The 12,145-nt window shown below is 40.8% G+C and overlaps 1 protein-coding gene across 1 annotated transcript in view; it reads left to right on the top strand.

The window, feature by feature from the left end:
- DNAH11 (dynein axonemal heavy chain 11) overlaps nt 1-12,145 on the top strand; it is a 324,061-nt gene that overhangs the window by 291,540 nt on the left and 20,376 nt on the right. The window contains 3 exon segments of the mRNA XM_077856567.1: nt 582-709; nt 4,406-4,633; nt 11,044-11,235. Coding sequence (XP_077712693.1) covers nt 582-709; nt 4,406-4,633; nt 11,044-11,235 — 548 coding nt within the window.

The raw sequence follows: 12,145 nt of genomic DNA, 5'->3' as shown, positions 1-12,145 counted from the left end.
CATGCTAGTGTAATCTGGTGCCCCCTGTGACTAAATAGTGGTCATTAGAGCAAGCCTATTTGATTGTGCAAGGCACTGTCGCTTTGTGCTTTGGATTACTATTCCCCACAGCCTGCACTGAGAATACCAGGTTAATAGAGCTGTGACCTGACTGTGCTCGATTCAAGCATGGCCACAAGGTGAGAGGCTCCTGCATTTACCCAATGAGCCAATTTATTCAAAAAATGATGTGATATCTACCACATGTTGCTCCTTTTTATGAAGGAAATGCTTTGCTACTCCTGCAAGAGTTAATAAAGCTCAATAACAATACTTGCCATCTATCAAAATGTCAAAAGCTTCATTACCATAAAACCAGAGGAACTTATTTCCACGGGCTTTGCTAATGCTCACAAGGAGGCAGCTGTGGAGAGCTCAAAATGCTGCTTGTTGAAACGACAGAAGTTTAGTTCGAATTCTTCATGAAAGTCACGTAGAAGGTGACAGCAGTAGCCACAGATGGACCCGAGACACAGAATTCCAGACTCTTCTTACCTCTCCTCAATTCGCTCTTCCTCTTACCATGTTGTATCCTCCCACAGGCAAAAGACTGGGGTTTACCATTGACTCGGGAAAATTTCACAATGTGTCTTTAGGACAAGGTCAGGAGACAGTGGCAGAAAAGGCACTGGAGAAAGCTTCCAAACAAGGACACTGGGTCTTACTCCAAGTGAGTATTACATCTTCTTGGAAGACACTGGGAATGAACACAAGGGATGGACAGTACGGAGTTGTCCAGGCCAACGGGAATGATCCTTCCTCCTGCCACACGGTGATTTGCAGAGTCCTCGGGGTTCTCTCGGTATTAATGACACCTCCAAAGCTGCCAAGGGACTCGCTGACAAGGATAGCTATCATCTTTTGAGGAACTTTCTGGCCATTGTGCTTTAAAACTAAAAATATGAGAGGGAACTCTCTCACTCTCCTGACTTAACAGATATCTGGAACACTAATAGTGCTTGAGGACAAACAGGCTTGTATAGATTGCCAGCCAGAGCCATTGTCACAATATCTCACATTTGCAAGTTGCTTTAAAGCTGACAGAGCATTTTTACATATATTATACGACTCTAACTCTGCTCCTAAGTAGTTAGTTGTGTTACATTTCCTTTGTGAGTGAAGGGGATTAGAGTAGATAACCCCTTTATCCCTTGTAGGGCTAGCATTATATGAGTCTGTATCTCTAACCCAGTGTCCTCCCAAGTGGCTCCCTTGGCTGGGGATTCTAGCAAGAACCCAGGGGCAGGTGGAGCCCAGGCCAGCTTTAGAGGGCAATCTAGGAGCCATGCTGACTCCTCCTCCAGCAAGGCATACCAGCTTTCTCATCAGGTCTAGAAATAGCCTTTTGATTTGCAGCACAGTGAACCCAAAGTTTCTCACTTATGCCAGACCCTTTACGAGGCAATTCATAGGCTATGTTATCTCTAATAATGACAGCTAAGCTGCAAGGACCACAGGGATAGATATTGTTGTCTTGTTACACAGACCAGAACAGTGAGCCTCGGCATGATCAGAGAACCTCAAGGGCACACAGCAAGCATCAAAGTGGCAGAGCTGGTCCTTGAGTTCAGTTCGGCTTGGCAGCAAGCAGCGTTTTTCTCTGCTAGCTCATGTGGCCACCTCTAGTGTCTCCAGTATCCATGGTTGATGTATTTTGCATTACTGCATAAAAAGGATTGGATTTATGAAGAAGCTGCCCAGAGTCTGAGCAGAATAGAACCCTCTGGCAGAGCAATACCTGTAACTTGGGTTATACTTCAGAAGGGTAACTTGAGCTCACCTGTTCCCCTCTGAGGCTCCCAAGGTCAGGCGGGTGACAGTGGAGGGTTTGTTTTCTTCAGAGATTGCAGTTCTTCCTCTGACAGTTGGGTAGATGCTGAGATCTTCCTGCAAAAGAAAGTTCTTTGAGAATTTTCATGTGTTCACCGGCTCAGACTGACAAGGAAGTAGGAGAGGTATGGTCATCCTAAAGACAGCATAGTATTTGAAGTAAAATGTTTGTTATTTTTCTATCTATGCAAAGTTCCCATTGGCCCCAAAAATTCAAGTTGTAAGTTTCACCATGAAAAAAAAAATCTCAAAAGACCTTATCTTGTGAAGGATCTGCTTTTGAAAATCTCTTCTAGACCTTGGGTTTGTGTCCTTAGTGGTAAGCCAGTAACTTAGAATGCAACTGTTGAGCTGTTCCTCTCCACACATTGAGTAACTGGCGAGGAGAGACCACCCCGAGCTGGTGGCTATCCCAGTTTCTAGAAGTCTCTGCTATCTCTTTGCCATTTAAAAGAGAAGAAGGACTTTGAATAAAGGGAAGACCAGCATAATGGAACTCATTATGTTGTTGGTAATGTAACGCTAAATTATATCAGCATAGGCATGTGATGTGTATGCACATGTTAGTGAGCTCTTAGCCAGACTCTCCAGTGGTCAGTTACTGTGATCAGATGGAGCCCGTGGAGGGATAGTTAGCTAGTATTTTATCAGAAGCCCATACTCCAGAGAAAACTATTGCATAGGTAGCAGTAAGCTACCTGTCTCAGATGCACACCAGATGGTTTGTGAATTGAACATAGTGGATTTTAAAAATCTATTTTCATGGGCAAAATGGGTGGTTTCCAAGGTACATGGATTGCCTAAAAATGTTGCACAGGCATTGTTGCCCTGACCTGGGACAAGTGGGCACAAGAATCCAGCCAATGTCAAAGCCATGATCCTCAAGAATGGTTCCCAGGCCAGACTCCAGAGTGTGGCTGTGGTCAGTGGTGGCTCACCTGGAGATTTTTCTGTTCCTTGACTACAGAGTCACTGCTTAGAATATCCTTCTACTCATTGCAAGTAAACTTCTCTAGTAAGATCTTGTAGACAATAAGTTAGGTCATATTTGAGCTTGCAAAACAGGTTTCATTGTTGTTGTTTCTGCTTGCTTGTGCAAGTGGCACAGTTAGGTATGAGGAGTACTATGGCTATAATCCAGTAGCAAGCTTATAGGGTGGGAAACTCAGAGCCCTTCCTTACTGTGTAAATTTGCCTGGGTTGCCATACTAAAGTATCATAGATCAGGTGGCTTAAGCAACAGAAATTGAATTTCTTAAAGTTCTGGAGACCAGAAGTCTGATCAAGTTGTCAGTAGGGTTAGTTCCTTCCGAGGCCTCTTTCATTGGTGTGTAGTTGGTTGTCTCCTCACTGTGTCTTCACATGATCTTCCCTCTGTGTGTGTGTCCTAATCTCCTCTTTTTATAAGGATGCAAGCCATATTGGATTAAGACCCACTCTAATGGTTGCATTTACTCTTACTTACCTCTTTAAAGACCTATTCCAAATACAATCACTTTCTGAAGTACTGAGGGTTAGGACTTTACCGTATGAATTTGGGGGGACACACTTCAGCTATGACACCTACCAATGTTCAGTATTTGCCAAAGGAAGAAAAAGGTTCATAACGAGAACAACTAAATTGGCATAGGTCTGGTTACAACAAAACTGTTTCAAAGAAAGATACCTATGTTACTATTCCATTCCCTATTTGCATTTATTCTTTGTGTGTGTGTGTGTGTGTGTGTGTGTAGCTTTTATAACATTAAGTGTTTTTCTTTGTTGGGAAAAGCTACATATCCCTAGGAGTAATGTGGCAATCATTATATTTAGGTTGTCTCTGGCGCCAGAGAGCATGTGAGGCTAGGGCCTTTGTACTGCTCTCACAGCGCCAACAGCCATGTACTCTGTGGGTGTTTAGGATGAGAGAGTTGGAGGATTGTGAATCACAAAACTGAAAATGAAGAAGTGATGGTGGTGACATATATTTCTTTCGGATTTTTGACAGCTCTAGGGTTTAATGAAAATAATGTGTTAGGAATCCACAGAGCATCTTAACACAGAGTAACTTCTTTTTCAGCTAGCCATTCACCCCTCACATCCTTTGGAGTTCATATACTAATGAGTAAGCATTGAGTAGAGGAGGCTGGTATCAGAAACAATGAAGTGAGTGATGAGGTACATTTCTGGCTTTCAGTTTTTATACTTGACTAAACTAACCAAATAAGTCTCCATAATTGAGTTTGAACTGTGACAAAGAAAAATGTCAGGAACCCGACTTCTCAGAGGTGACTGGTGGGTGTTGGAAGTAGGTAAGCTGTGTTGGAAGGAGATTTAGGTTTGCAAAGATGACCTGTGGTGATTTAGAGCCCTATCTGTGTTCACTGTGCAGTTAATTGTGTTTTGGTGTTTTGCTCCCTAACATGATAATCCAGGAAAAATTAGATCCTGGTTCTCTGAGTTTTCTACACATTTGTATATGGGAAAATGTTGTGATCCCATAATTTAAGTAATATTTTTCAATTTCACCAGAATTATAAGCCATACTGTTTTTCAGAATGTCCATTTGGTAGCCAAGTGGCTAGGAACCTTGGAAAAACTCCTCGAAAAATTCAGCCAAGGAGGCCACAGAGATTACAGGGTTTTCATGAGTGCTGAATCTGCACCTACACCAAATGAACACATCATCCCTCAAGGACTTCTGGAAGATTCCATTAAAATTACTAATGAACCCCCCACAGGAATGATGGCCAATTTGCATGCCGCCCTCTACAACTTTGATCAGGTAAGAAAGCAGAGCCTGGTCTCAGGGCAAAGTCAGGGTCTTCTCACAAAACCACAGGGCCATTACCAATGTGTGCATCTCATGCAGAGGGTTGAAGTGAAATATCAGTGTGTGGCTTAATGTCTTGAAAGGATCGCCCTGCCATTCCCTATCCCGGTGACTAGAAAATCTATGTTTTGCCTTAAAACTACAGCCATACACTCAGTTGGCTAAGCTTCTGACTCTTGGTTTTGGCTCAGGGGGTGATCTCAGTGTTGTGGGATAGAGCCCTCAGTCTGTGCTCAGTGTAGAGTCTGCTTGAGATTCTCTCCCCCACCTCCATCATTCGGACTTGCATACACACTTGCTCTCTCTCAAGTAAATAAATAAAAGCTTAAAAAAAAAAAAACAGCCACATGTTTAAGGAGAATAAATTACATCCTTTTCTGAGGAACCTGCTTATTGAAGACAAATGGGGCAGACAAGTATCTCTTAGCACAAGAAGAGAAGCAGCCACTGTTACTCCAGTTGCTGTTACTGAGGACGGCAACAACAGTAATGACATGGCAAGAGTTCCAGTATCATATTCAGTGTTTTAGATCTACTTTTGACTTTAGTAGAGTTAAGTCTTCTTTTTGCAGTATATCCATGGCACCACCTTATTTATACTTTCATTTCCTTCCAAAATAAAACAAATAAATTGATACAAGCATAAATACTACCATTATAATTATTCTCCTTGTCCAAATTATCACAACATGTATCATAATCAAGTCTTTCAAACAAGTTTCCTTTGTTGTTTCTCTGAGTTCCCAGTTCTTCTGCTTTCTTAGACACCCTTAGGAAACAGTGTTTGTTTGTTTGTTTTAGAGAGAGTGTGTGTGTGAATGAGGGGCCAGGGGAGGGGCCTGGGGAGAAGGAGGGAGAATCTCAAGCAGGCTCCATGCCCAGCACAGAGCCTGACCCAGGGCTCCACCTCACGATCCTGAGATCATGACCTCAGCCAAAATCAGTAGTCATGTGTTTCACCAACTGAGCCACCCAGGCACCCTAGGAAACAGTATTCTTATTAGGAGAAGTAGAATGAACCCCAAAGTGGAAATGCATATGGTTTGGTATAAATATTAAGCCTCCTGTTAGAAATATTAACACTCTCTATGAAGCATACCAACATGCTTCACTTTTTCGCTGGTGTCTCTTGGGCCAAAACCCAAGCCAACATTATGAAGGAATTATAATAATTGGCCACCTAAGATTACAATTTTGAAGAATACAGTTAATTACCTATAAATTAAGTATATATATAAACACACTAGACTGTGTAAACGAGGCATTCAGAAAAATCTTGTTGAGTCTATTACATAGTTGCAGGATGTTTTCTTTTGTGAACCATGGCAGGCATGTATTTTTTTTTAATCCCTCAGTTGATAATTTCTGACCATATGATATTCTCAAACTCTTTCCCAAAGTAAATACAAAAAAGGAATTTGATATACTTTTTTTTTTTTTTAGGTTTTTAAAATTTATTTATTCATGAGAGACAGAGAGAGAGAGAGAAAGGCAGAGACACAGGCAGAGGGAGAAGCAGGCTCCATGCCAGGAGCCCGACGTGGGACTTGATCCTGGGTCTTCAGGATCAGGCCCTGGGCCAAGGGTGGTGCTAAACCGCTGAGCCACCCGGGCTGCCCAGAATTTGATATATTTAAATAGTATTATCCAACCTCCTAGGACAATTGTCTGTATTTGTGAAAAAGTGAGATTTCATGAACAAATATGCTTCACCCCAATTATCCTTAAGCTTTTTATTGGTAAGGATCTTTCTGATAATCTGATAAAACTACAACACTCTCCCCAAGGAAACGCACATTAAAAAATGTGTTGCATTTCATGATAGAGGTGAAGATTCCCCAAAGCCTCTGCATGAATCCCTCCTCATGTTCTACTTTATTCATGAAAGTAAGTATCAGTTCTTTTGACTATTATCTGGAAAGCCACTTAGATTAACTGAAGATTACAACTACCAGAAAGACTCAAGTACTTCCAGGGGAAGTATTTATCTAGTAGAAAGGATCCTCTGAAATATTAAGACTAAATTTGGTCATAAGTTGCAAAAGCAAAGTTAATCAAAGTTACTCACTTGATGAACTTCCTATCAAACCTATTACAGCCAAAACCAACCCAACAAAAACTCTAAAGGAAATCTAAAAATTGTAGACTAGTCTTATGAATGTTTACCTGTCATTATGTTAGAAAATGAAATGTGGGTTTTATTCAGATGATGTAGTTTAAGGGTATTAACCTGTACTCCCTGGTCATCTGTTGAGTAGGTCCCCAGCACTCTTTTATTGGTTAGAATTATGCTTGGCTACCTGTGAAAGAAGTATGAAACAACAGTAGCTTTAAAAAGGTTAAAAAGTATTTCTGCCACATGAGAATTGTGGAGGTATGTCATTCAGAGCTCAGTGTGTCACACAAAGTTGTCCTCAGTCTAGTTCTTTTACAGTTCATTGTTTCTGGGATGGGCTTGCCAGGGTCCCAGGTGGCAGCCCCCATATCCATGTTCCTGATAGTAGGATGAAAGAATGAACAAAGAAGGTGGCCATGAGCACATGTTTGCCTCTTTTTTAAAGATGGTTTCTACAAGAGAATATATAATATTTCTCCTTTCATCTCACTGGTTATACACAGTCACATTGCATTACCTACCTGCACAAGAGGCTGGGAAAAGTCCATTTATCTTGGGCAGCCATATGCCCAGCTAAAAGTCAGCAACAAGACATTTTAGGACAGGCAGTTAGTGATCTGTATCACAGACTTCCCACTTTCCCAAGGCTGCCTGTATCATCCTGGGTGTTTCGTGTTCTGCCATGGTCTTATGTAGCTGAAGCTTGTGACATAGACCAAGGGTAGTGAATGCCATTTACTTTGGGTACTTATTTGGATTAGGTAAATGAGCTCCAGTTGCTCGTGTTGTCTGGGCACCCTCCTCAGATGAGAAAAGCACCCAAGGGATCTGGACAAATGGACTGTTCTCTTTGGGTGTTTTTGTTTTGCATGCTTTAATATTTAAATCAGTTAAATTTGCATTCTAAATCTTACCCCCAAATCAGAATTTACCTTTGAACTTTGATACATATGTTCATACTGAACAAGTTTAATATTCGTCCTTTATTTTCCTGAGCATTCCAGAATATTTATATAAATGCAATCATTAAGTGATCAAGATGTAAAGAAGCATTTCCTGTAGGGTCCTGCCTCCCTATGTGTTTTAGCTCAATAGCACCTGCCTCTTGAAGATATCACAAGGGAGTACTATTTAGGTTGCTTTCATACCCAGATAATAACCACATTTTCAAAATAAAAACAGATTTTTTTTCTTTTCTTTTCTCTCTCTCTCCTTTTTTTTTTTTTTTTTTTGACAGAGCACACACTAGCAGGGGCAGGTGAGGTGTAGAGAGAGAGAGGAAATCCCAAGCCGGCCTCATGCTCAGTGTGCAGCCCAACACAAGGCCCAATTCCATGACCCTGAAATCATGACCCCAGCCATAGTCAAAAGTTGGACACTTAACTGACTGAGCCACCCAGGCACCTTAGATTTCTTTTTCCTGTAAGATTTGTAGCAGAAACAATTGGTAGTTGTGCATATAAAACTGGCATCTGTGTGCATACAATACTGTTCTACAAGTGTGGATACCTGTTCTCTGTTCACAATGCTATTCATGTGTTTTCTGATATTAATTTGCTCATCATTTATTTGGTTTATAAAAATACAAATTACCTGAAATGTCAGGTAGACTCATACTTTTTTCTAATTAGAAACACTTAATTGATATTTTTTTCTAGTGGCATTCATATTATCAGAGCATAATGAAATGTCATTGAGTTGCAATTTTTTTTGAGAGAAAGAAGTAGGGCAGGGGAGGAGCAGAGGGAGAGAGAGAGAGAGAGAGAATCTTAAACAGGATCCCAGCTTAAGCAGTCTCCCACGCCCAGGACAGAGCCCAATGGCAGGACTCAATCTCACAACCTAAGATTATAACCTGAGCTGAAATCAAAAGTCAGATGCTTAACCCACTGAGCCACCCAGATGCCTAAGCTATATATTTTTTAAGCACTGAGGATAAAACTAAATCGATTATATGAAACATTTATGGAATTGATGTACTTGGTTATTGTAGTACCTTGGTTTTCTGTGGACTATATGTTATTCAGGGAGGTGTTAGGTGACATGTTAGATGATAATTTTTATTTTATTTTATTTATTTATTCATGAGAGACACACAGACAGAGAGAGGCAGAGACACAAGCAGAGGGAGAAGCAGGCTCCATGCAGGAAGCCTGATGTGGGACTCGATCCTGGGTCTCCAGGATCATGCCCTGGGCTGAAGGCGGTGCCAAACCATTGAGCCACCTAGGCTGCCCTAGATCATAATTTCTAAATAAGTTTCTCCTAGAAATTTCTTACATTTAAAACTAACATATTTTTATATTCTTCAAGATTAATTACAGTTATATAGTTTCTATTTCCTTCTTTCATGAGCTTGTGTTTTATTTCATGTTAGTTGTAGAAATGTTATGTTTAATGATGATGTATCTTCAGCCCTGCAAATTGCCTAGAAATGGCCTAGTGTTTTCAAATGACCTAGTGATTTAGTTGGGTCAGCACTAGGGATGGCCTGGTCAGTTTTAGAACTATATCTGGTAGTAATAACCCTGGATTCTGATGAAACTGATACATAAAGAAACTAAAACGCTTCTTCTAGGGATGCCTGGGTGGCTTAGCTGTTGAGCATCTGCCTTCAGCTCAGGGCATGATCTGAGTCCAGGATTGAGGCCTGCATCAGGCTCCCTGCATGGAGTCGGCTTCTCTCTCTGCCTGTGTTTTTGCCTCTCTCTCCCTCTCTCTCTCTCATGAATAAACAAATAAAATCTTAAAAAAAAAAAAAAAAAAAAAACCCTTCTTCTAGTCTTAGAACAAGACAAGTCTAGTCTTGCTTTAGACTTTTACTAGAAGTTGCCTGGGAGATCAGATCTGATCTCCCACCTGAAAGGTGCTAAATGGCCCAAGTTGTCCAATCCATTTTAAATAAAGACTGGCTATAATTTGGCCATTTTAAAGTACAAGACAGGACAGCCCAGGTGGCTCAGCGGTTTAGAGCCACCTTCAGCCCAGGGCCTGATCCTGGAGACCCGGGATCAAGCCCCATGTCAGGCTCCCTGAATGGAGCCTGCTTCTCCCTCTGCCTGTGTATCTGCCTCTCTCTCTCTCTCTCTCTCTCTCTCCCATGAATAAATAAATAAATAATCTTAAAAAAATAAATAAAGTACAAGACAAAGTTTCAGCTTTGGCCTTAACTTCTACTGCCCAACATCAGTTAAAGTAGTCCTTGTTTGCCTCACAGAACTGCCAAATTTGAGAATAAAGTATTACTATCTTTAAGGCAAAGATTGGATAGCTGTTGTTCACCTTTTAATTTTATGGCTGTGGAAGGATTTATATCAGCATGCTAAGATTTAATTTTCCCTCTACAATTTCAAAAAAGTGTTATAGAGTGTATAAGCGTGTGTGTGTTCCAATCTTCCATATGCCATTCTTTCTACCCAGCAGTGAATTCTACTTTAAGTTCATTGGAAGGAAACCGTTTGTCAGGGTGACAGGTATTTGCTCAGGTACACTACAAAACTAGTGATCCAAACAAGATGACTTCTCTCACCTGTAACTGGCAGCTCTGTTTCATGAGCTTAGCTATACACCCAAGCTGGTAGATGCTTCTGCTGGAACTCACTCATGGCTTCCATGGTTGTCTGGTCATCCTCATTTCTAGCCCACAGAAAAAGGAAAAGAGTGACAACCAGGGCAAGCAACATCCTTTTAAGTAAATGACATGGGAATTGTACACATCACTTCTGTGCAAATTCCTTTGGCAAGAACTTGGTCATATGGCACATCTGGCTTCAAGAGAGGATGGGAAATCATTTTTTGATGGGTGGCCATGTGCCCCAGTAATCTGTATTACTATGAAACCAGAGGAAATGAAGGGCTGGGGTTAAGTAGTATTCTGCTAAGTTGATGAAACTAAGGTGGTGTCCTCTGGTCAGCTAGATTTTTCAAGGAGAATTTTGCAGGGGAAAATGATGTCAAGCAGTATTATCACTGCTTAGAATGAATCGTGTCATTGTCTAGTGAAGTTAGAAGCATTCAGTAAAATAACTAAAGAAAAGTCAAAGCATTCCTCTTAAATTAATAGACTGGCAAACGCCAAATGGTCAGTCTCCCATTATGCTCTGATAGGATAGACAGCCGTGCTTAAAACTGTCTGGCACCCCTATCTTACATCTCCCTCAAGGTTTTATACAAGATCTCGAAAATTCAGACCCTTGCCCTTGGAAACCATGCAGAAGTATAATCAAATATTTTCCTTTTCTCCCAGGATACACTTGAAGCGTGCTCCAAGGAGCAGGAATTTAAAAGCATCCTCTTTTCTCTGTGCTACTTCCATGCTTGTGTCGCCGGGAGACTGAGGTTCGGCCCCCGGGGCTGGAGCCGCAGATATCCCTTCAGTCCTGGAGACCTCACCATTTGTGCCAATGTCCTCTACAACTACTTAGAGGCAAACCCTAACGTAAGTGCCAGTGGTCGGATAACCTCTTCCCAAGAGTGTACTGAATCTGTCAGTCTTTGGCTACTATCAAATGGACCGTAATTTCTCTTTCGAAGCTATTATTGAAATAGCTGACACTATATATGCATCTTCTGCCAAGTGTGAAAATAAACCAGATCAAAGGTTTTCCAGCAGTGGATGCTCGAACTTCATAAGATAGGTCAAACCAGTTCTACATCAGCAGCTTAGTGAAAAAAAAATGTCCTTCATTATGTTAACAAAAACAGTGGTTTACATGTGCATATATGCCAGATTCATTAGGCAGGTAATGAAGCATTTGCACAAATGTAATTACATACAGCAATTCTGACAGTTCATAACACTGCATTAATAATCACTACAATTAGTTCTTATGATGGAAGCAATTTACAGCGCGTCACATGTATAAATAATGGTGCATTTCCTGCATATGTCATTATTATGTATTAAGGATGCCACCTTGTTGTGACTTTCTCAGTTATGTTCCCCTTGATTGGAAGTTAAAGGTAGATGAATGATTTTATTTCGTAGCTAAAATGTGTTTTACAGATGGGAATGGGAATGCTTCATCAAGAACATTTGTGTAAACTCTTATAAACCCAGTGATTGGATTTCAAAAAAGGAAGAACCATTTGTAAGAATTTTCTGGCTTCGTCCTCCAAAAGGAAACATTTCCCATTCAGTTAAATCTGTTAAAATTGAGATATATTTGTCAAAACCAGGTGTTATTCTCTGGGCTACATTTTCTATAAAGGGCCTTTAAAAATGACTCATCTGTGTTTCTATGTGTAAATGATTCCTTTATGTTCTTTCGCCGATCATGGTTACAATTTTCGTGACCAAATAAGTCTCCTCAAGCTTCAAAGGTGATGTGACTGCTATCAGAATATGT

Source organism: Canis aureus, chromosome 18 (genome assembly GCF_053574225.1).
Source record: "Canis aureus isolate CA01 chromosome 18, VMU_Caureus_v.1.0, whole genome shotgun sequence".
In the NCBI taxonomy this organism is placed as follows: domain Eukaryota; kingdom Metazoa; phylum Chordata; class Mammalia; order Carnivora; family Canidae; genus Canis; species Canis aureus.
The sequence above is the reverse complement of the archived record's forward strand: the minus strand, read 5'-3'. Positions and strand labels throughout refer to the sequence as shown.